General features: G+C 46.7%; 1 protein-coding gene across 6 annotated transcripts in view; it reads right to left on the minus strand.

Annotated features, from left to right (window-relative positions):
* The window catches only part of LOC135908158 (cholinesterase-like), an 828,064-nt gene that overhangs the window by 634,326 nt on the left and 170,611 nt on the right, over positions 1-23,127 (minus strand). For all 6 annotated transcript variants that reach the window (XR_011511619.1, XR_011511618.1, XM_070532652.1 and 3 more), the window contains one exon: positions 21,433-21,627. Coding sequence is in view for 4 of the 6 variants with exons in the window: in XM_070532652.1 (XP_070388753.1) it covers positions 21,433-21,627 (195 nt within the window). In the remaining 2 variants the exon portion in view is untranslated. The remainder of the gene's footprint in view (positions 1-21,432; positions 21,628-23,127) is intronic.

Consider the following 23,127-nt stretch of genomic DNA (forward strand, 5'->3'; position numbering starts at 1 on the left):
CAGTGCCCACAGAAATAGTTCGTGTGTACGTGCGTGTGTGTGCTTAGTTTTTTTTTCTTTTTTCTTTTTTTTATCCTTCTTTCTTTCTCACCTATTGCATCCCCTTTCCCTTCCCCCAGAACAGGGTAGCCAACCGGAGATAATCTCTGGTTAACCTCCCTGTCTTTCCTTTGCCTTTCTCTCTCTCTCTCTTGCAGATTCGCGCCCTGCTCGAAAACCCGAACACGACACATAAAATCGGACATATCACACCATTTCACTACATGAGCAAGAACATTTCAGCCTTAGGGTTAAACCCCATGAGAGCCATATTCTGCGACGGCGACCAGCGACAAAACGGGTCGTCGCTTGAACAGATCGCTGGGTTCTGCAAATCTAGAACTATAACTCGTCGCTCGTCACCCGTTGCCCGTAAGTGCTATGAGTGACTAGCCAATAGTGCGAAGCCGGAACTGGATGTACATTAGTCAGATACTATCCATTGTCGAATAGAACGAGCAAACGATAGATTTTTTTATGCGTGCAAGGATAAGAACATACTGCAAGACCTTCAGAAATATTTGATGCTGCTTTTTTATAGTAAAATGCATCCACTTAAATTACTAAAGCACGCGTTATGCTGATTGCGACGCATATTTGCAGCCCTCATACCAGCAACACTGAGGAGACGTCGCCTGAAACCTTCACTCGCACGTAGTCCAACTTGCAGGCTAAGAGCGAACACAAGAGCCTTCTCCATGGCATCGCTTGTCGCTGTCACACGCAAGATCGCTCATATGGGGTTTAAGGCTTAACCCCATGAGAGCGATTGTGTGCGCGACAGCGACGAACGACGGATCGGGCCGTCGCATGCACAGATAGCTCGGTCTCGTCGCTCGATTGCTCAGTTTTGCAAATATAGAATTCATCGCTCATCGCGCAGAAGTGCTGTCAGCGACTAGCCAATAACGCGAAGCCGGAACTGCATGTACAGTGCTCACGGAATGAAACGCGACACGGAGCATTTAGTAAAACCCTGCATACGTGCAAAGTACGCGAGAGCACCATGTCATGTCGCAAGGAATTTGGTCACCAAAGGTGACGAGGACTACGAGGTAAGTGTACGCACCGAAATTACGTCGATGTGACACGAGCTACAGCCGGTGGAAGCGAAAGTATGCGCATTACTTAGCCCTAAATTGACGCGTTTCATTCCGTGCGCACTGTACGTACTCAAATACTACTCACTGTAGCACGGAACGAGCAAACGGTTGAGTTTTTACACGCGCAAAAATAAGAACCTAATGCAGGACCTTCGGAAATATTTTATGCAGCTCTTTACAGAAAGTACATCAACTTAAACTAATAAAGCACAAGTCACGCTAGATTCGACGCGTACTTGCTGCCCTCATGCCGGCAAGACCGGGGAGACGTCGCTCGACTTCGTCGCTCACATGGGGTAGGACTTGTAGGCGACGAGCGAACGCGACAACCATCGCCATCGCATCACTTGTCGCTGTCACGTGCAAGAACGCTTTCATCTGGTTTATACTTTATTCTTTCATCATCATGATCATCAGCCTGGTTACGGACGCTGCAGGGCAAAGGCCTCTCCAATACTTCAGCTACCCCGGTCATGTACTAAATGTGGCCATGTTGTCTCTGCAAACTTCTTAATCTCATCCGCCCACCTAACTTTCTGCCGCCCCATGCTGCGCTTCCCTTCCCTTGGAATCCCGTCCGTAGCCCTTAATGACCATCGGGTATCTTACCTCCTCAATACATGTCCTGACCATGCCAATTTCTTTTTCTTGATTTCAACTAAGATGTCGTTAACTCGCGTTTGTTCCCTCACACAAACTGCTCTCGTCTTATCCCTTAACGTTACACCCATCATTCTTATTTCCATAGCTCGCTGCGTCGTCCTCAATTTAGGCAGAACCCTTTTCGTAAGTCTCCAGGTTTCTGCTCCGTACGTGAGTACTGGTAAGACACAGCTGTTATACACTTTTCTCTTGAGGGATAATGGCATCCTGCTGTTCATGATCTGAGAATGCCTGCCAAACGCACCCCAGCCCACTCTTATTCTTCTGATTATTTCAGTCTCATGACCGGGATCCGCCGTCACTATCTGCCCTAAGTAGATGTCTGCGGTAACTACCTGCCCTTCCCACTTCCAGTGCCTCGCTGCTATCATAAACTGCTGTTCTCTTCCGTGACTGTTAACTATTACTTTAGTTTTCTGCAGATTATTTTTTGACCCACCGTTCTGCTTTGCCTCTCCAGGTCAGTGAGCATGCATTGCAATTGGTCCCCTGAGTTACTAAGCAAGGCAATATCATCAGTGAATCACAAGTTAGTAAGATATTCTCCATTACCTCTTATCCCCAATTCTTCCCAATCCAGGCCTCTGCATACCTCCTGTAAACATGCTGTGAATAGCATTGGAGAGATCGTATCGCCTTGCCGGACGCCTTTCTTCATTGGGATATTGTTGCTTTCTTTATGGAGGACTACGGTGGCTGTGGTACCGCTGTTGATATTTTCAGTATTTTTACATACCGCTCGTCTACATCCTGATTCCGTGATGCCTCCATGACTGCTGAGGTTTCGACAGAATCAGACGCTTTCTCGTAATCAATGAAAGCTATATTTAAGGGTTGGTTATATTCCGCACATTTCTCTATCAGCTGATTGATAGTGTAAATATGGTCTATTGTTGAGTAGCTTTTACGAAATCCTACCTTGTCCTTTGGTTGACTGAACTCTAATGTGTTCTTTATTCTATTTGCGATTACCTTAGTAAATACTTTGTAGGTAATGGACAGTAAGCTGATCGGTCTATAATTTTTCAAGTCTTTGGCATCACCTTTCTTATGGATTAGGATTGTGTTACCGTTCTTCCAAGGTTCGGGTACGCTCGAATTCATGAGGCATTGCGTTTACAGGGTGACCAGTTTATAAAAACAATCTGCCCACCATCCTTCAACAAATGTGCTGTTACCTAATCCTCCCCAGCTGCTTTCCCCCTTTGCATAGCTCCCAAGGCTTTGTTTACTTCTTGCGGCGTTACCTGTGGGATTTCTAGTTCGTCTAGACTATTCTTTCTTCAATTATCGTCGTGGGTGCCACCGGTACTGTATGAATCTCTATAGAACTCCTCCGCCACTTGAACTATCTCATCTATATTAGTAATGATATTGCCGGCTTTGTCTCTTAAAGCATACATCTGATTCTTGCCGATTCCTAGTTCCTTTTTCACAGCTTTCAGGCTTCCTCCGTTCTTGAGAGCATGTTCGATTCTATCCATATTATACTTCCTTATGTCAGCTGTCTTACGCTTGTTGCTTAGCTTTGAAAGTTCTGCCAGTTCTATTCTAGCGGTAGGGTTAGAGGCTTTCATACATTGGCGTTTTTGATCAGATCTTTCGTCTCCTGCGATAGCTCACTGGTATCCTGTCTAACGGTGTTATTACCGACTTCAATTGCACACTCCTTAATGATGCGCATAAGATTGTCGTTCATTGCTTCAATAAGGACCTCTTCCCGAGTTAAAGCCGAATACCTGTTCTGTAGCTTGACCCGGAAATCCTCTATTTCCCTCTTACCGCTAACTCATTGACCGGCTTGTAACGTACCGGATTCTTGCGTTCCCTCCTCAAGACTACGCTGATTCGAGTTTTTACCATGCTGTGGTCACAGCAGCGCACCTTGCCGAGCGCGTCCACATCTTGTATGATGCCAGGGTTGGCGCAGTGTATAAGGTCTATTGCATTTCTTGTCTCACAATTCGGGCTCCCGCGCGTCCACTTTCGTTTATTCTGCTTGTGAATGAAGGTGTTCATTATCCGCAAATTATACCGATCTGGAAACTACTAATACCTCTCCCCTGCTATTCCTAGAACCTATGTCATATTCCCCCACTGACTTGTATCCAGCCTGCTTCTTGCCTACCATGGCATTGAAGTCGCCCATCAGTATTGTGTATTTTGTTTTGACTTTACACATCGCCAATGCCACGTCTTCATAGAAGCTTTCCACTTCCTGATCCTCGTGACTGGATGTAGGAGCGTAGACCTGTACCGCTTTCAATTTGTACATCTTATTAGGTTTGACAACAAGACCTGCCACCCTCTCGTTAATGCTATAAAATTTCTCTATGTTATCAGCTATATCCTTATTAATCAGGAATCAGACTCCTAATTCTCGTAGCCCCGGTAGCACAGGACGCGCCCGCTTTTTAGCACTGTATATGCTTCCCTTCTCCTCCTACCTTCACTGAGCCCTATTATATCCCATTTGCTGCCCTCTAATTCCTCCAATAGCACTGCTAGACTCACCTCACTAGATAACGTTCTGGTGCAATGGCGGCCTGTCCGGAACCAGGGATTCTTAGCACCTTCTGCTTCGTCACAGGTCTGACCGTCGCCGTGGTCAGTGGCTTCACAGCTGCTAGGGACTGAGGGCCGGGTTTTGATTGCTGTATTCATATAAGAGGTTGTGGCCAAGTACTGCACCAGGCTGGTCAATCCTGCTCTGGTGAGGCAGTGCGTTACCGCTTCTGGTCCCCGGGATCAGGCCACACTCCAAGCCTGTTTATACAATTTTATCAACATGTGGATTTTTTTTTAATCCGGTGGAAAATTACGCGGCACCGGGATTGGAAGCATGGTCCTCTTGCAGGCGAGGTGGATGCTCTACCGCCACCGCTGTACTTTATACTTTATTCAGCATAAATTATGAATTCCTCATGTGCTTTCCGTAAGTTCAAGATAACGCGCCCAATGGACCTCTTGCAGAGTGCAGCTGAATGCCTGCTGCAAAAATTCTAACTAGCACTGGCGCTCTACGTAACGTCAGTGGTCGCAGATTACCCATGGCCTAAAGACACCGTCAAGCGCTCGGCCTATTTATAACAAAAGCATGCAGTCAGCAAAATGACGCTTTCTGTTATGTGACTCCTTATTTCAACAGCGTTCCGTGCAGAGTAGACTGCCAAACTGAATAAAATTAGATACAATGCGCGCGCTAAGCACGTTCCACATGGGCTCAGAATCATGGGCTGATGAACAAACCATTTTAAGCGTCATCTCACCTCACGTCTTATTCAGCACATCATGGTTCTGAGAGCATTTGCGATTTTCAAAGCTCTTAAGGACAGTGGCAAAATCACATGCAGTTATCGCGACGACTGGCTTTTTCGATTGACATCGAGACACACAGAGCGCTTGCCTAATCCGTTGTCAATCGCGTCGGCCAAGCGCCGCGACCAATTCTTGGCGATAGCATGTCACATACGCAGAATGTGTACTGAGTTAGAATTCACTTACCGTGGAGGATTTGTTGTTATATCCAACGAATGACGAACGACTGTCGTCTTTTCGCGGCGACAAAAGATGGCTGATACACGACCTCCCTTGGGCGACTTTCATTGCTGCTCGCAGGACGGATAAGCTTTCTCCGGCGCTGTGCTGTACCACGATGTTGTGCGCGCGTGCGGTGGGGCATCTCCGAGCAAAAAAGTAGAGTGCTGGCTCCGCGTTTCTTTGAACTGTGGCTGCCTATTCTCTTAGAAGACAATGGTGTGTTCCATGTTCAGCGTGCGTGGGTGATACATCGCCATGTTCGGGGCCAGCCTCCTACAGTTGAGGCAGAAGTTTACGCTACATTTTGTTCTCTATTGCCGCAAGAGTACAACGGGCATCCTACTCTTTCTCAGAAGGATAGAGTGAAAAGCACCGTTCACGCTCTCTTTGCTGATGAGTGAACAGGGCCTTTCACTCCACTCTACATTTTTTTAGAGTAAAACAACGCTTTCAAGAGTAAATCAGCCCCTTCACTCCTGCAGTACCCTCCCTAGTTTTTTTTTTCTTTCTTTCATTATTGTTTCCTCAGACAGTCTAAGAGGGGGCCGAGGCTAAAGGCGACAGAGCGCCTGACAAGGGCCCCGGCCCCCTTGCACAATATACACAGACAAAATACATCAACAAAGTTCAGTCAGGCAGACATCATAGGTTCAGACAGTGGGCAATATTAAAAAGGGAGACTAGTCACTGCTAGAATATGAAGTCAGCAAATATTTGGTACATAATATTTACATACGCAACATAATGTCTGCAACGTAAATACAGAACACAGCAATTCAGTTATCAGTCAGCACGTTCAACAACATCATTCATAGCCATGGCACTCATCACAGAAACCAAGACACAAAAACCAAGCACAATTTCACAGCCATGTATAAAAATTGCAGTAGCTGAGAGGAGCATGGCAAGGGAGAACAAAGCGCACTCTGTGAGGTAATTTACAATAATGAAAACATAATGTCACTGTTCACAAGCAACTTCCTACAGTATTTCTTAAATGTATGTACATTGTTATTAAAGTCGACTTGCATATCTCTTCTGTTGAGAGCATTGGTTATTTGAAAAGATAATGCTTGCCTTCCATAGTTGGTTCTTACTTGCGACATTTTTCGTTTTGGGTTTCGGGTACTGTATGATCTTGAGCTGGGCACTGCGGAAATATGTAACTTGTATTTATTGATCCATTGCAATAGCCCAAAGTAGTACACCTGGTCAGCCTTCAACATGTTATATTTGGTAACAAACGGCTGTGTTCTCCATAACTGCTTGTTGCCTTTGAAATTTTCCAGTACGCGCAAGATTTGCTTTTGTAATACATTACGTTTGTAGTAGTTAGTAGCCGTTGTTGTTCCCCAAGTCAAGATTCCATAGCTCATTCTAGAGTAAACCAGTGAATAGTATAGTGCCTGCTTTAAACGTTTGGGTATTGGATGTCGTACTTTGTAAATGCATCAATGGTGGGAGAAAGGCTTGATTTTAGTTGAATAAAGTGAGTATTCCAAGAGAGATTGTGGTTAAACCAGACACCTAAAAACATTTGTTCAGTAACCTGCTCCAGCAAGCGTCCTTCAAATCTAATGTTAACCGGGTAGCAGTCATGTTTATTAATTGGCTTAAAGATGACGTACTTTGTTTTATTTAGATTTAGACGCAAGCGGTTGCTTTGAAGCCATGCAGATAACTGTAATAAGTAGTCATTAACAGACGTCTCTAAACATTGCGTGGTTTCTCCGGTGAAAAGAAACATTAGTATCGTCTGCATACATTATTATTTGCGGGGATCCATGTATCGCTATAATATCATTTGTATATATAAGAAAAAGTAGGGGTCCCAGAATAGAGCCCTGGGGAACGCCCTGATGTACTTCGAGTTTACTGGAGGACCAATTGTTAACACGTACATATTGATAACGTTTCTCTAGATAACTCCGGATTAGTTTTATTGATACTCCTCTAATACCATATTTTTCCAATTTTCTTAACAATATGTTATGTTGAACAGTGTCGAAGGCTTTGCTGAAATATCTAAATAAGCCAAGAGTGAGCGATTTTTTTCTATATTTTCAGTTATCTTATCCTCTATGCCAACGAGAGCAATCACTGCTGATTTGTTTGCTTGAAAGCCGTACCTAGCTTCTGTTATTACTCGGTGTTTATTAAAGAAACCGCTTGGCCTGTGATGGATGACGTATTCAAATACCTTTGAAAACACTGTCAGAACTGAAATGGGCCTATAATTATTAATGTTTTTCTCACCACTGCCTTTGTAGACAGGTGTAACTTTTGCAATCTTCAAATCGTCTGGAAAATCTCCGCCAAGAAGCATCTGATTTATTATATGCGATAATATGGGGCTTATCAAGCATACCACATGCTTAATAGGCAAAACTTTTATCCCGTCGTCTTCACATGCGACTTCGTTTTTTAGATTTCCTATTATTGTTTCAATTTCATGAGACGTTGTAGGGGCAAGCATGATTGACTGCATCAAGCTATTTATATGTACGCAGTCAGTGGAAGTGCCATGCAGTCCTGAATAAACACCTACTTTAATGAAATGCCGATTCATTGCTTCTACTAAATTGTTCCCAGTTAGAACCACATTGTCAATGCAGATTTCCTTCACACCACAGTCAGCTTGATTTCTTGCTAATATGTTGTTTAGTAGCTCGCATGTCTTTTTTGCCGTCATTTTGAACGTCCTGGAATTTAGTTTGGAAATAATTAAACTTTGCGTATTTCAGATCTGAGTTCAATTTCTTTCTCAGTTGTTTGAATTCATTCAGTACGCATGGATCTCGGGTTTTAAGAAACTGTTGAAATTTTCGGTTTTTCTCTTTTATTCTTCGGTGCAGCTGCCTAGTAACCCATGGCTTTCTAATCCGTTTGCTTTTCTGGGCAATTTCTCGGAGTGGAAAGGCCAAATCGTAGCAATGCTGAAATTTCATCAAAAAGACCTGGTAAGCCAGTGTGGCGTTGCGTTGCTTGAACACATCATCCCAGTTCTCTTCTGCTATATAGTTATGAAACTTCATCAAGGTTTCATTATTGATTGCTCGATACAAAATTTTTTCTTAAGGAAAAACATTTTTCTCGGAAGGTAAGCCCAAGCAGAAAACTGGCAAATGATTGCTGATGTCATATCTGAGAACACCAGCCGTAACATTTGCATCATCTATGTGGGTAACACACATATCAAGGCACGTGGCAGCATCTACTTTGACCCTGGTTGGCAGTGATATCAGATTAGAACAGGCATAGGAATTTAGTATGTCATGAAAGTCTCTTGCGCATAGACTAACTGATATGGTGTTTATGTTGACGTCACCAAGAAGCATAAATGATTTTGTTAGTCTGTAAAGTGCGAAGAGCATTGTCCATGAAGTCGATAAATTCCATCGATTTGCCTGCTGGCGGTCTGTAGATCGCGCCAACAGTGACGTACGACAATGTGACAAACAGGCTTTCAATAACTTGATCGCATCTAGTCAGGTCGCTCAGCACTTCATACTATACACTCTCATTTATAAAAAATTGCTATACCATCCACCCTTTTTTATATCCGTACTAAGGCTTACGCACTTGTAACCAGGAAGGTGCGGTGCCGTGTATGTTAGCCAACTTTCTGTTAATACTATTGAAGAAAACTTAATGTGTAGGGACTAAAGAAGTATCTCAAGACTATTCACTTTGTTTTTTAGGCTTCGCATGTTTATATGTATATCTGAAAATTGTCTTTTGTTTGATCTGTGCTTTTGAATAAAAGTTTGGCAATCGTAGCACTGGCAATCATTTTGTCCTGCCATCATTTTTCTGAAGTGTGTCGAACAGGTGGGTGCACCATTATCCTTAGTTTATGTTCTCCAGATCAGACTGTTTAGGAATTCTGATAGCAACCGAGCCCTCGTCTTTTCGAGCAAGAATTTTCCCTCCAGAGCACCACACGAACTTCCACCCTGCAGACTTTTTCTTGGCAATCGCAGCCCCCAGAAGCCTTTTGTTTAAGACAGTCAAATGTTCATTCACATATACGGGAGAAACTTCTCCTCCGTAGGCAAGGTCTTTCGTAGTTATCCTTTGTTTTTTGCTTATTTGCAGGATTACATTTCACTTGGTACGCTGTACAAAACGAACTACTATGTTTTTCTCCTCCGAGTTGTGTGCAGCGACGCGATGACAAATGTCAATATCTGTGTCAACGATTGGCTCACCCAAGAAGACGCCAATTTTCTTAACGACCTCTGTAGCATCTCCTTCGGTTGGCACACCCTTGATTTCCAGATCGTTAGATCTCTGATGCTGTTCCAGCTCTTCAACTCTGTTGCTCAATTTGCGGTTCTCGGCTACAAGTTCTTCATTTCTTTTCACTAACCCTTGAAATTCTTTTCGCAATTCCTTTAACTCTTGCTTAATATCATTTACACCATCACATGTGTCACTGCAGAATTTATTTCACACTTTCTTTCAAACCCCTTAGTTCAGCCCGAAGTTCGCGCTTCAATTCATCAAGAGCCTTAAAAAAATCTTTGGCGTCCTTAGTCATAACTAGGTCGAAAGCGGGCAGCTAAGAGAAGTGGGGTAAGAATACAAGGACAGCGCACAGTAGGCTCTCGATCAACGAGAAACAATACGACACTCGTGGCCCACGTTGTGTTCGGCAGCACTGCAAGCATTGTAAGGATTTGTTTGAGGATAGCAATTAGCCTCACCTGCAGAGTAACAGGAAAAAATTAAGTCCGTGTTCCCTGTGCACTGTCGCCGAACTGTAGTCGCAGTTGGCTGTCGTCCTCCTTAAGTACGCTGGTGCGGCGCCGCCGTCGTAGCCAACTTCTCTATGGAGCATGCATGCGCCAGGCAGCCACCCGAACAATGTCCGAAGATGATGAGATAGCAGCGGCCTTTGCTGGACGAATCGGCCCTTCACATCAGTTGATCCGTGGCAGGGACTGCAGAATACCAGGAAAAAGTTAAGTCCGTGTTCCCTGTGCACTGTCGCCGAACTGTAGTCGCAGTTGGCTGTCGTCCTCCTTAAGTACGCTGGTGTGGCGCCACCGTCGTAGCCAACTTCGTTATGAAGCACGCATGCGCCAGGTAGCCACCCGAACGATGTCCGCAGATAATGAGATTGCAACCGTCTTTGCTGCACGAATTGGCCCTTCACAGCAGTCGATGCGCGGCAGGGAATGCAGAGTAACAGGAACAAAATAAGTCCGTGTTCCCTGTGCACTGCCGCAGAACAGTCGGCGACATATACATATGCACTAGAGTGCATATTGACACGTGTACTTATGTTTAACAGGCGACCACGTTTCGCCGCCTAACAAATGTTATCGCACAGCGCGGGACGCGTCTGCATGTATCCGAAGTTTCTGGAAAGTTATCGATGCTTCTATCCGCTGTGTTGTCGCCGAACCTTGTGTTATCTGATTTCATCGCATGACTCGAATGTGGTAGAACTTTGTGGAAGGCATGCGGGTCCGACCGATTAGTCTGGAACATTCGATGACTGCTGTATAAAAGCCGACGCACTTGACCCGCTGATCAGATTTCCGACGATCGCCGACCGTGTTCGCCGCTATCGTTGTGCTATAGGTGTAGCCTGTTTTTGTGGGCACAGGATCGCCCAATAAAAGCTAGTTTTGTATTCCACCGTATTCTTGCTTTCTTCACCATCACTACCCCGTGACATCTAGTGGAGGTGCTGGGTTGTGACGGTGAAGAAAGCAAGAATACGGTGGAATACAAAACTAGCTTTTATTGGGTGAACCTGTGCCCACAAAAACAGGCTACACTTATAGCACAACGATAGCGGCGAACACGGTGCCGCTTCGCTTACGATGAGCTTTTGTTCCTAGGGCACGTGATCAGCAAATCAGGAGTACGCCCCGACCCACAGAAGACAGCTGCCATCGCAAAGCTCCCGCGGCCCACCAATAAGAAGGCAGTGCGCAGATTCCTTGGCATGTCTGCCTACTATAGGCGCTTTGTCAAGGACTTCTCACGCATCGCGGAGCCGCTAACACATCTAACCAAATGTGATGTCGCGTTCAAGTGGGAAACGCCGCAGGCCAAGGCATTTGAAGAACTCAAACGACGCATGCAGTCGCCGCCGGTCCTTGCACACTTCGACGAGGACGCCGATACCGAAATCCACACTGACGCCAGTAGCCTAGGCCTCGGTGCCGTCCTAGTCCAGAGGAAAGAAGGACTTGAAAGGGTGATACCGTATGCTAGCCGGTCGCTGTCAAAAGCGGAAAGCAACTATTCTACGACTGAAAAGGAATGCCTCGCCATCATTTGGGCTATAGCTAAATTCCACCCTTACCTCTGTGGCAGGCCATTCAAAGTCGTCGGTGACCATCATGCATTGTGTTGGCTAGCTAACTTAAAGGACCCTTCAGGACGGCTAGCGCGGTGGAGCCTCAGACTACAAGAATATGACGTCACGGTAATATACAAGTCCGGAAGAAAACACTCCGACGCCGACTGTTTATCGCGCGCCCCCATCGATCCTCCGCCGCAAGACGACGAGGACGACGACGCCTTCCTTGGGATAATAAGCGCGGAAGACTTCACTAAACAGCAACGAGCAGACCCGGAGCTAAAAGGTCTCGTCGAGTATTTGGAAGGGAACACCGACGTTGTCCCTAGGGCATTTAGGCGCGGGTTGTCGTCATTCACGATACAAAACAACCTGCTCGTGAAGAACTTCTCACCAGTCCGTGCCAGCTACCTTCTTGTTGTACCGTCAGTGCTGCGTCCAGAAATACTGCACGCCCTACACGACGATCCAACCGCTGGGCACCTCGGATTCTCCCGGACGCTGTCGAGAATACAGGAAAGGTATTACTGGCCGCGTCTGACCGCCGATGTCGCCCGTTACGTCAAGACATGCCGAGACTGTCAACGACGCAAGACACCACCGGCAAGGCCAGCAGGATTACTACAGCCGATCGAACCTCCTCGCCGACCATTCCAGCAGATTGGGATGGATTTGTTGGGGCCGTTTCCGATATCAACATCCGGGATTAAGTGGATCGTCGTGGCGACGGACTATCTCACCCGCTTTGGTGAAACTAAAGCTCTACCAAAAGGCAGCGCAGCCGAAGTGGCGAAACTTTTCGTCGAGAACATCCTGCTGCGACATGGTGCCCCAGAAGTCCTCATCACCGACAGAGGAACGGTTTTTACAGCAGAGCTTACCCAAGCCATTCTGCAGTACAGCCAGACAAGCCACAGGAGGACAACTGCCTACCATCCGCAGACGAATGGTCTCACGGAGAGCCTGAACAAGACCCTCGCCGACATGCTAGCAATGTACGTCGACGTCGAACACAAGACGTGGGACGCAGTCCTGCCGTACGTAACCTTTGCGTACAACACGGCGGTGCAAGAAACAACACAGATCACGCCGTTCAAGCTGGTCTACGGCAGGAACCCGACGACGACGCTTGACGCCATGCTGCCGCACGTAACTGACGAAGAGAATGTTGACGTCGCTAGCTATCTCCAGCGCGCCGAAGAAGCCCGACAGCTCGCCCGCCTGCGAATCAAAAGCCAGCAGAGGACCAACAGCCGACACTACAACCTCCGACGACGCTTCGTCGAGTACCAGCCCGGCGACCGTGTTTGGGTCTGGACCCCGATACGCCGACGGTGGTGTCTTGCGTCGCTGACAGTTTCGGCATGTCTTGACAAAACGGGTGACATCGGTGGTCAGACGCGGCCAGTAATACCTTTCCAGCATCCTCGACAACGTTTGGGAAAATCCGAGGTGCCCAGCGGTTGGACCGTCATGTAGGGCGTACAGTACTTCTCGACGCAGCGCTGAAGGAACAACAAGAAAGTAGCTGGAGCAGACTGGGGAGGAGTTCTTCTTTACGAGCAGGTTGTTTTGTAATGTGAACCAAGACAATCCGCGCTTAAAAGCCCTAGCTACTACGTCGGTGTTCCCTTCCAAATACTCCACGAGGCTTTTTAGCACCGGGTCTGCTCGTTGCTGTTTAGTGAAGTCTTCTGCGCCTATTATTCCGAGGAAGGCATAGTCATGCTCGTCGTCTTCCGTTGAGGGATCGATGGGGGCGCCTAATAGGCAGTCGGCGTCTGAGTGTTTTCGTCCGGACTTGTAGATTACCGTGACATCATATTCTTGCAGTCTGAGGCTCCACCTCGCCAGCCGTCCTGAAAGGTCCTTTAGGTTAGCCAGCCAACACAACGCATTATGGTCGCTGACGACTTTGAATCGCCTGCCATTTAGGGAAGGGCGGAATTTTGCTGTAGCCCAAATGATGACGAGGCATTTCTTTTCAGTTGTAGAATAATTGCCTTCCGCTTTTGACAGTGACCGGCTAGCATATCACCCGTTCATTTCCGTCTTTCTTCCGGACTAGGACGGCACTGAGGCCTAGGCTACTGGCATCAGTGTGGATTTCGGTATCGGCGTCTTCGTCGAAATTTGCAAATACCGGCGGTGACTGCATGCGTCGTTTTAGTTCTTGAAATTCGTCGGCCTGCGGCGTTTGCCACTTGAACTCGACATGAGATTTGGTTAGATGCGGTAGCGGCTCCGCGGTGCATGAAAAGTCCTTGACAAAGCGCCTGTAGTAGGCACACATGCCAAGGAATCTACGCACTGCCTTCTTGTCGATGGGATGCAGGAACTTTGCGATGGCAGCTGTTTTCTGCGGGTCGGGGCGTACTCCGGATTTGCTGATGACGTGGCCTAGGAACAGATGCTCATCGTAAGCCAAGCGGCACTTTTCTGGCTTCAGAGTGAGCCTTGTTGATTCGATAGCCTCTAGTACTGTCGCAAGCCGCCTAAGGTGATCGTCGAAATTTCCGGCGAATACATCGACGTCAGGCAAGTAAACAAGACAGGTCTTCCACTTCGATCCTGCTAACACCGTGGCCATGATGCGCTGGAACGTTGCAGACGCCGAGCACAGTCCGAATGGCATGACCTTGAACTCGCAGAGCCCGCCTGGCGTGATGAAGGCAGTCTGTTCGCGATCTCTCTCGTCGAATTCTATTTACCATTAGCGAGACTTGACGTCCATCGACGAGAAGTATTTAGCGTTGCAGAGCCGATCCAATGCGTCGTGTATCCATCGAAGGGGGTATACGTCTTTCTTTGGGATCTTGTTCAGTCGATGATCATCGACGCAGAAACGTAAGGTTCCTTCCTTTTTCTTCACCAGGACAACAGGAGACGCCCACGGGCTTTTCGACGGCTGGATGATGTTGTCCCAGAGCATTTTGTCAACTTGTTACCCGAAAGCTTCAGGTTCTCGCGTCGAAACTCGGTAAGGGCTCTGGCGGAGTGGTTGAGCGCACTCTTCGGCTATTATGCGATATTTTCAACTGGTGTTTGTGCAATCCTCGATGGCATCGAAAAGCAGTCCTTGTATCGTTGGAGAAGATTTCTGAGCTTTTGCTGCTTGCTCATGGGGAGACTTGGATTTACGTCGAAGTCTGGTTCGGGAACTATGATCGTCGGGGTAGATGCGGCTGAACCAGAAAGAACAAACTCATTACTGGTTTCCAGAATTTCCTCGATGTACGCTTTCGTACGCCCTTGTGGATGTGTTTGAAATCCTGGCTGAAGTTGGTTAGCATCACTTCCGCTTTCCCTCCGTGGAGTCGATCGATCCCTCTTGCGACGCAAATTTCACGCTCTAGCAGTAGACGTTGGTCCCCCTCGGTGACGCCTTCTATGTAGGCAGGTGTTTAGGTGCTGACGGAAATGACAATACTGGAGCGAGGCGGAATGCTGACTTGACTTTCGAGCACGCTTAAGGCATGGTGACTACGAGAGCTCTCTGGCGGTATCACTCGACCTTGTGGCAGCATTATCGACTTCGACTTCAATTCGATGATTGCGCCGCGTTGGTTCGGAAGTCCATGCCGAGAATGACGTCTCGTGAACACTGCTGGAGGATAACGAAGATGGCAGGGTAAGTCCGGTCATGAACGGTAATTCTTGCCGTGCAGATTCCAGTAGGCGTATTGAGGTGTCCTCCAGTGATCCGAATTTGAGGGCCCTCCCATGTAGTCTTAACCTTCTTCAACTGGGCGACGATGTGTCCACTCATGACGGAGTAATCGGTTCCTGTGTCTACTTAGGCGGTGACTGTGTGGCCATCGAGAAGCATGTCGAGGTCGGCGGTTCTTTGTGTTGCGTTACAGTTAGGTCTTGGCGTTGGATCACGGCTGCGTCGCGTTGGCCTGTGGCTGATACGTGGCGTCGTCAGGTCGTATTTCTTCGGCGTATTCTTTGCTTCCATACTTCGTCGTGACGGCGGCCTGTCGTTGTGTCGTCGAGGTATTTTCTTTGGTGTCTTCGTCGGTGGCGGAGGACCTCCATCGGTTGGAAGAGCAGCAACCGCACCTCCGTCGGTTGCTGCTTTTAGTTTTCCGGATATGGGCTCGCCGACCTACCGCGGGCGGGGCCAGTGTATGCTCGGTGCTGCAGCGACAGGTAGCGGCCTGGTAACGGCGAAGAGGACGGTCGTCAAGGGCTGCACTGAGTGGTGGCGAGGTAGTCGATGAAGGTATTGCGGCGTAACAGGGCCCTGACGTGGTCGTGGAGGGGACCTTAACGGCGTGCGACAGCGGCGCATGTCATCACTTCTGGCTGAGGCTGCGGTAATTGATGTTGTACCTCTCGAACTCCCAGCGATCGCTGAACTTCATATTTCACGATATCAGCGATCGAGGCTACTTGAGTCTGCGACGAAGGCAACACCTTACGCAGTTCTTCGCGCACAATGGCCCTGATGGCGTAAGCACTTCGTGGTTATATTGCCTAGTGCGCATTTCTAAAATTTTCTTAATTGTCGTAGCCCCTGTCAGAAACTCAGCTACGGTTTTAGGTGTGTTTGGGATTAGTCCGGCGAAAAGATATTGCTTTACGCCTCGCATCAAGAAACACACTTTTTTCTCTTCGGACATTTCCGGGTTGGCATGCCAGAAAAGACGGGTCATCTCTTCTGTGAAGATGGCGATGGTCTCATTGGGTAGTTGGCCTCGGGTTTCCAGCAGAACTTCGGTCCTTTCTTTTCGGACAATGCTCGTGAGCATCCTCAGGAAGTTACTGCGGAACAGGTCTCATGTCGCAAGGGTGGACTCCTGGTTCTCGAACCAAGTCCTCGCGGCATCTTCCAAGGAGAAATACACATGTCGTAGCTTATCCTCAGGGGTCCAGTGGTTGAAGACCGAGATCCTTTCGAAGGTTTTGAGCCAGGTTTCCGGATCCTCCGACGTAGCTCCATGGAAGGTAGGGGGCTCTCTGGGTTGCTGAAGTACGATGGGTGACACTGGCTGCCCTTGTGGTTGCCTTGGCCCCAATCTTCTTGGTCTTCTCAGCTAGGCGTCCGTGCTCTGGGGGCAGCTGTTGTAGACGATGGCTTGCTCGATGGTCCGGGACTACGTTGGTGCTCTCTTTGCGGTCCGGGCTTGGATCACGGCTCGTCGGGTGCGTCCAGTACATGGACGGAAAGCACCTCCACCAGATTTCACGTGGAAGTGACGTTAAAGAGCACAGTAGCAATACTGCGAAAGACAAAACTAGCTTTTATTGGGTGAACCTGTGCCCACAAAGACACGCTACATTTAACGCACGACGATAGCGGCGAACATAGTCGACCATCGTCGAAAATCTGATCAGCGGGTCAAGCACGTCGGCTTTTATAGATCAGTCGTCGAATGTTCGAGAGCAACCGCTGCGACCCGCGTGTCTTCCACAAGGTTCTACACTATTCGCGTCATGCATACATGCAATCAGATTACACAAGTTGCGGGGAAAGAGAGCGAACCCGCCGTGGTTGCTCAGTGGCTATGGTGTTGGGCTGCTGAGTACGAGGTTGCGGGATCGAATCCCGGCCACGGCGGCCGCATTTCGATGGGGGCGGTATGCGAAAACAGCCGTGTGCTTAGATTTAGGTGCACGTTAAAGAACCCCAGGTGGTCAAAATTTCCGGAGTCCTCCACTACGGCGTGCCTTATAATCAGAAAATGGTTTTGGCACGTAAAACTCAAAATATTATTATTAAAGAGAGCGAATCAGCGATAACATTCCAGAAACTGTTACATGCAGGCGCGTCCGACGCTGTGCGATAACATTTGTTAGGCAGTGAGCAGAAGTCGCCCGATAAAGATAAAAAGTACACGTGTCAATATATATATATATATATATATATATATATATGTATGTATATATATGTGTGTGTGTGTGCCATCACGTAATAAAATAGTTTTGAATCTTCGCCCGTCCTGTTAATTTCAATTTTTGTTGTCTGTGTGTGTATAATGCAGTTACCCCCTTATTACAAATTATATATGTCCTCAGTATGAGGCATAGTATTCGTAAATATTGCTTTGTAAATCGTTTTTAGTAGTTTTGTTAATCAGGTATCATGGACCCCTACAGACTTGCTCTGAATGTTCGTTGTGTTGCATATGTTTTATTTATTTATTTTTTATTTCACTATATTTGCATGTTCCTTGTCTGTTCACATTTCTTGCATTTTACAAGTGCTGATTTTGCATTCTCGCTAGAATCGAAGTTTTTATGATGTTATATAATGCTCTGATGTTGATAACAACCGCTGTCACGCTGCTAATGACTGTAAGGGTACAGGGATATACATCAATCTTGTCGATTCACAAGGTTTTTGCCCCTGCTCCCTGCATTCCTGATGTGTGAAGTTCACAATTGAATTTGACTGAATTTAATTGAAAGTTCCCTGAAAAGCAGCGTATATTCAAACATCACGGTAACAGAATAATAGAATCACACCCAACCAGAAAGGTAAAAAAAAAATTGGACTGGCAGTTTGTAATAACTTTCTCATGGGAACAAACTTGTACAGCAAGTAAAACTACGCATGAAGAAGAGACACTTGAAAAATATGAAGGAGCAACACATATTTTTCACCCTATTGTGTCTTGCAGCAGGCCCAGTAATCAGATTGTGAAACCATCATTTAACGCGTGTGCTGTAAACAGTCATATAATCCTTTCACGCGACATATAAAACATGTTTCATGTGCATTTGTGTTTAAAGTGGCATCATGGCATTATCAGTTTTTGTTCCCACTGGCATGCGTGATCTGCATATCATTTAACACGGCTTGCTAGCACAGGCCTCAATAGCTTGCGAGCACCACCATCAAATGCCGCAGCGTCAGTTTAAATGGAAAGATAAGCTACATTTGCAGTTGGTTGCACTAACGTATGATGTGTAACGAAAAAAAGAAACACTGAAGTCCATCACGGCTGAAGCGTCTCGCGAAGGCCATGCGCAATGGCTACCCAAGGTGCATTGTGCCTGGGACAAGCGCAGTCACCCCCCGCAAGTCCCGCGTCTGCTGTGCCAGCTGCTGCCACCTGCAGCTGCGCCACGCCCTCATCTCCTCCACCAGCTGCTGACGATCCAGCAAAGCAGATTCACTGTGTGCAATTAGCGGATATGCAATGTAAATGTTGATATGACAATGTTTGTAAGGGTTGTAGTTTCATCAAGATTACTCTTGAGGGTGGCTAGAACGTATGCATGCCAGGTGATAAATGAAAATAGAAACTCTATACGATCTGTCATGTTACAACTTTCTTAAAAGGTAGCAAATGCTACCGAACCGCATCTGCCAGTAAGAAATACAGGAGTGTGATTTACTGATGGAGTCCAAGAGAGCAATAACACTTTTCCATTTAAGGATCATGCAGTGTTCCTATGCTACATGGTAAAGCCAATAAAAAAGCTCACACATTCAGACCACAAGGGTCCATGACGTGCTCAAACATGCAATATAAATCGTTTTTATTACATAGATGCATTAACTTTAAGCATGGGAGCTCTACACCACATCTTTGCTGCTGCCTAGTTAATGCCGGTGATCAATTAAATTGATACACAAACGATCATCACGCTGTGGTGGCACATGTACCCATCCAAATCGTATGTAAATTGCTATGTGACGGCCTAATGAAGCAGTTAAAAGAACACCCCACAGCGGATATATAAACATACACCAGCTAATGAGCACTTCAACCCAACGACTATAGATGCATGTAATGAATGATGAAGGTGCAAGTTGCATTAACATGTACAAAAATCCCCTAAAAATAAAAACATGGCCGCATTGTGCATACCGGCCTATTTTTCTCAAGCAGAAACTGGTGTAATGTGACGGCCTTCGCGGTTTCCGCGTCCGTCAGCTGCCCCTGCCATGCACATTCAGCATCTGCCCTGCAGTCCGCAAAACCCAGTGGCTGTTGCCCAGTTCATGATCCTTAAATATAAAATCGGTAAACAGGATAAAAAATTTCGTGCCCTCCTATGTAGAAAATTTACCAGTTCCTAATGATAGGTGGAAGAGAAGAAAAAATATTCCCGGCCCCAAACCACTGAAGAAGTTTACACCACATTATAATTTAAAAGGGACCACAACGTTTTCGCGGGCTAGTTAAGCCAAGACGAATAACTTGTGCAACCGGCTGGGGGAATTAATCCCTGCGCACCTTCTGGACGTTTGGAGACAGTTGTGACCGCTTACAAAAACGTTTGCTGGCTATCTGTTCAGATGTACTGCCTTCCAATCTTCACGTATTCTTGCGTTTCCTAGCTCAATAAAAGCAAAAGTAAGCATCACACGATCATCGCAAATGTTCACATGCTACTGTTCAGGCATTAGGCGCAAGCAAGAATGACGTTCACTCACCTTGCCTTAGGCTTTCATGTCCATGATGTTTCCAGCTTCCAAAAATTTTTTCAGGCGAAAGTACACCTCGGTAGCCTAGATCTAATGTCACCGCGCAGCGTTATAGACAAAGGTGCACTTAATGAGGGTCACGGAACCAATCAGATTTTGTAGCACAGCCGCCATCTTATGTCTGCACAGCGAAATGGAGTTGATGTGGAATTGACGCATGTGTGGCTATGGCTCGAAAAATGAAATACTTGAGCTTGCTTTGAAATGTGCTTGAACCATTTGCGCATCAAAAGATTATCAAATAATTTTGCTTTCACTAGCCCAAAGTTATTCTTTTATTAGGTATTTATATCTAAAATAATGTCGCTATACGGACCCTTCAGGAGTACAAAACAAGCAAAACATGCTTCCGGAAATGATGAAAGCCGTTGATTGAAAGACGTCACGGGTTCCCGCTCCCATTCGCAGAAACAACCACGTCAATATGACGTCTGGACTTGGGAACAATTTATGTTCAGAGTAGTCTTGCGTTATCGCGCCGTAGGCTAAACATAGAGAAACATCAGCTCAGGCAAAAGCGTGAACTGATGCAAAGAATGCTACACATTAGGAGACAATTCTCTCAATATATGTAATTTTTTTGGTCAGTGGATCATTGGACGCTTTCGCATCAACTCAAGGAAGCCAATTTAAATGCACTGCCACGTTGCACTCAGTCTGCCCTACGGCGGAGCCAGGACAGCATTGTGCCTTTCACGGCTTGTAGTAGGAGCTTCGTGCGCCACGTTCAAACACGGCCGAACAAACGCTAGCATTCCTACGGGAAAATGTGCCCATACGGCGGAGTGGTGCATTCGGTTGTCTAGCGGAACAGACAGTGAGTGTGCTTCAAGATCTGTACGAGCGCTGACGGGTCTCCTTCGTTGAAATCTCGTGGACGTGGAGGCACTCACCCTCACGCCTGCCTCGCGTGATGCCATCGGGATGCTTTCATTGCTGCACAGTAGCGTTTGTCTCGCGAGCTGCGCCGCGTCACCGTGACGTTTCCGTGTACTGTTAGAGCAACGTTCAAGAAGCTCGAGCGCGACGCTAAAACTTGATTTCAATGCTTCGCCTTTGTGCGAAAGTTCCATATTGTTTTTATGCTCCACGGCATTCTGTACCTTCTCAGCTCGAATCATACTGACATTATGCACCTGTTTTAGGTGTAAAAAAATTGGAGGTAATCGTTGCGAAAGTTTGCCGCAGTAAGCACGTGAGTCCAGAACTCCATTGAAAACGCGAGTACCTCTCACAGCTTCAATATGCGCGAAATACTACATCCTTTTCTTACGCTCAGTGGGAAATCTCACGTATGGCTCTACCAAAGTGGTACGTGCCTGTATCTGGTCATGAAGTGCGAGGTTTCCCGGCGCAGCGTCAGTGCCGTTGCTGAGAAACCCGAGCAAGTGCAGGCGGTAGTACGGCACTACGACCACGAGGTCACCGAGAGCCGAAAGGCCCGAGCCGTCGTAGTCTTGTGTCCACTTGAAGTCCGCCCCATGAAGGACCACGAGCACCGTGCGCAGGACACCCTGCGCAAGTTGAGTGCGTGTGTGCTCGCTATAGCGCCAGAGTTTGGCATCAGTCAGCCCTGCAGTGATTGGCCGCTATGGTCAGCTTGCCTCCTATGCCCGCAGGATAATTTCATTCGTACCATTTTGCGGGAAGAACTTATTCTGTGAACTGTCTGATGAGACGTTCGGTGACCATCGCTTGACAATCGCGTAAGCCTCGGCCACGCACGAAGTAGCAAAAAGCGATATATTTGTTTTATTCATGGATAGGCGAGCGTAAAACATTGGGTCATAAGATATCAAAAATAAAAAGAAATGTCGCGGTTTAGCCAGAAAGGGAGTCATTGATTGTGATAGGAAATTATTACACAACATGAAACAACACGTTTAGTTTCATTGGTCGTATAAATTGTAGTGCTCATTATTTATTTACTCATTTATTTATTTATTTATTTATTTATTTATTTATTTATTTATTTGTATTACTTATTTGGAATACTCGAGTTGCCAGTGCTGGTGCTACAGAGAGTAGTGGTACAGTTGTGGTACATCATTGCAGATGTACGTCTTCAATGAAGAATAACCAGGGTTGCTGGTGATAGAGGCAAGCAGGTGATTCCATTCCGGTGACGTCTTTGGCACAAATGAATGAAAGTACAAGTTGGTGCGGCAGCTGGGCGCTCAAACTTTAAATCACCTTGGAATTGCTTGAACTTTAATTGCCTTTGAATAGCAATAATATTACGATTTTCTACTTTGAAAAGAAAATTGACTATACTAATCGGTTTAGCCGCCTCGCACCCCGGAAGAAATCGAAAGTTGAAACTGCGTAGCAGTGTTTTTTTACTCACCGGGGCTCACACCGAGAGGCTGCAAGGTTAATCCGTTCCAGTGACGAGATTTCACGCTAGCCAGTGCATTTCTTTCAAGCAACCCGTCATTACGCGGCCAGACGCGGCGGATCATTGACGACGGAAGCCATGTATGTAGCCATTACGCCAGTGGAATGCCGCAGCTGATAAAATTCACCATGTTTAAACACGTTTGCCTGGCAGCGGCTATCGAATGTCGGACGCACAAACGGGCTGAGATATCATTGTTGCCTAATTAAAGAGGACCTGCATGATGCGGACAAAAGAAACGACCACCCCGTTCGCAAATATAGCCGCCGTACAATTTGAATCGATAAACGGCACGGGCTGCAATCGACACCAGTGGGCTGCTGATTTTCACAAGTCAGTGAAGTCTCAAAACCTTTATTCAAGTCATAAGGCACAGGATTTAATAACGTAGGTTTAATAAAAAAAGTTGCCTGTTCATTTTGCAAGAAATTGCACGTTAACTATGTTTGACAGTTACTATATGTACAATAATAGATCCAATATTGAGCTGCGTTGATAGCCCCTAGCAGAAAAAGATACAAATTAAAGTATGCGACCAAATTACAGTAGCTCCCCTTGCGCGCTTATGCTGGAACGCGCCACGGTTGATTTTTCGCCCTCTGCGGCTATCGCTGGA

The sequence above is a fragment of the Dermacentor albipictus genome, chromosome 1, assembly GCF_038994185.2.
Source record: "Dermacentor albipictus isolate Rhodes 1998 colony chromosome 1, USDA_Dalb.pri_finalv2, whole genome shotgun sequence".
Taxonomy (NCBI): Eukaryota; Metazoa; Arthropoda; class Arachnida; order Ixodida; family Ixodidae; genus Dermacentor; species Dermacentor albipictus.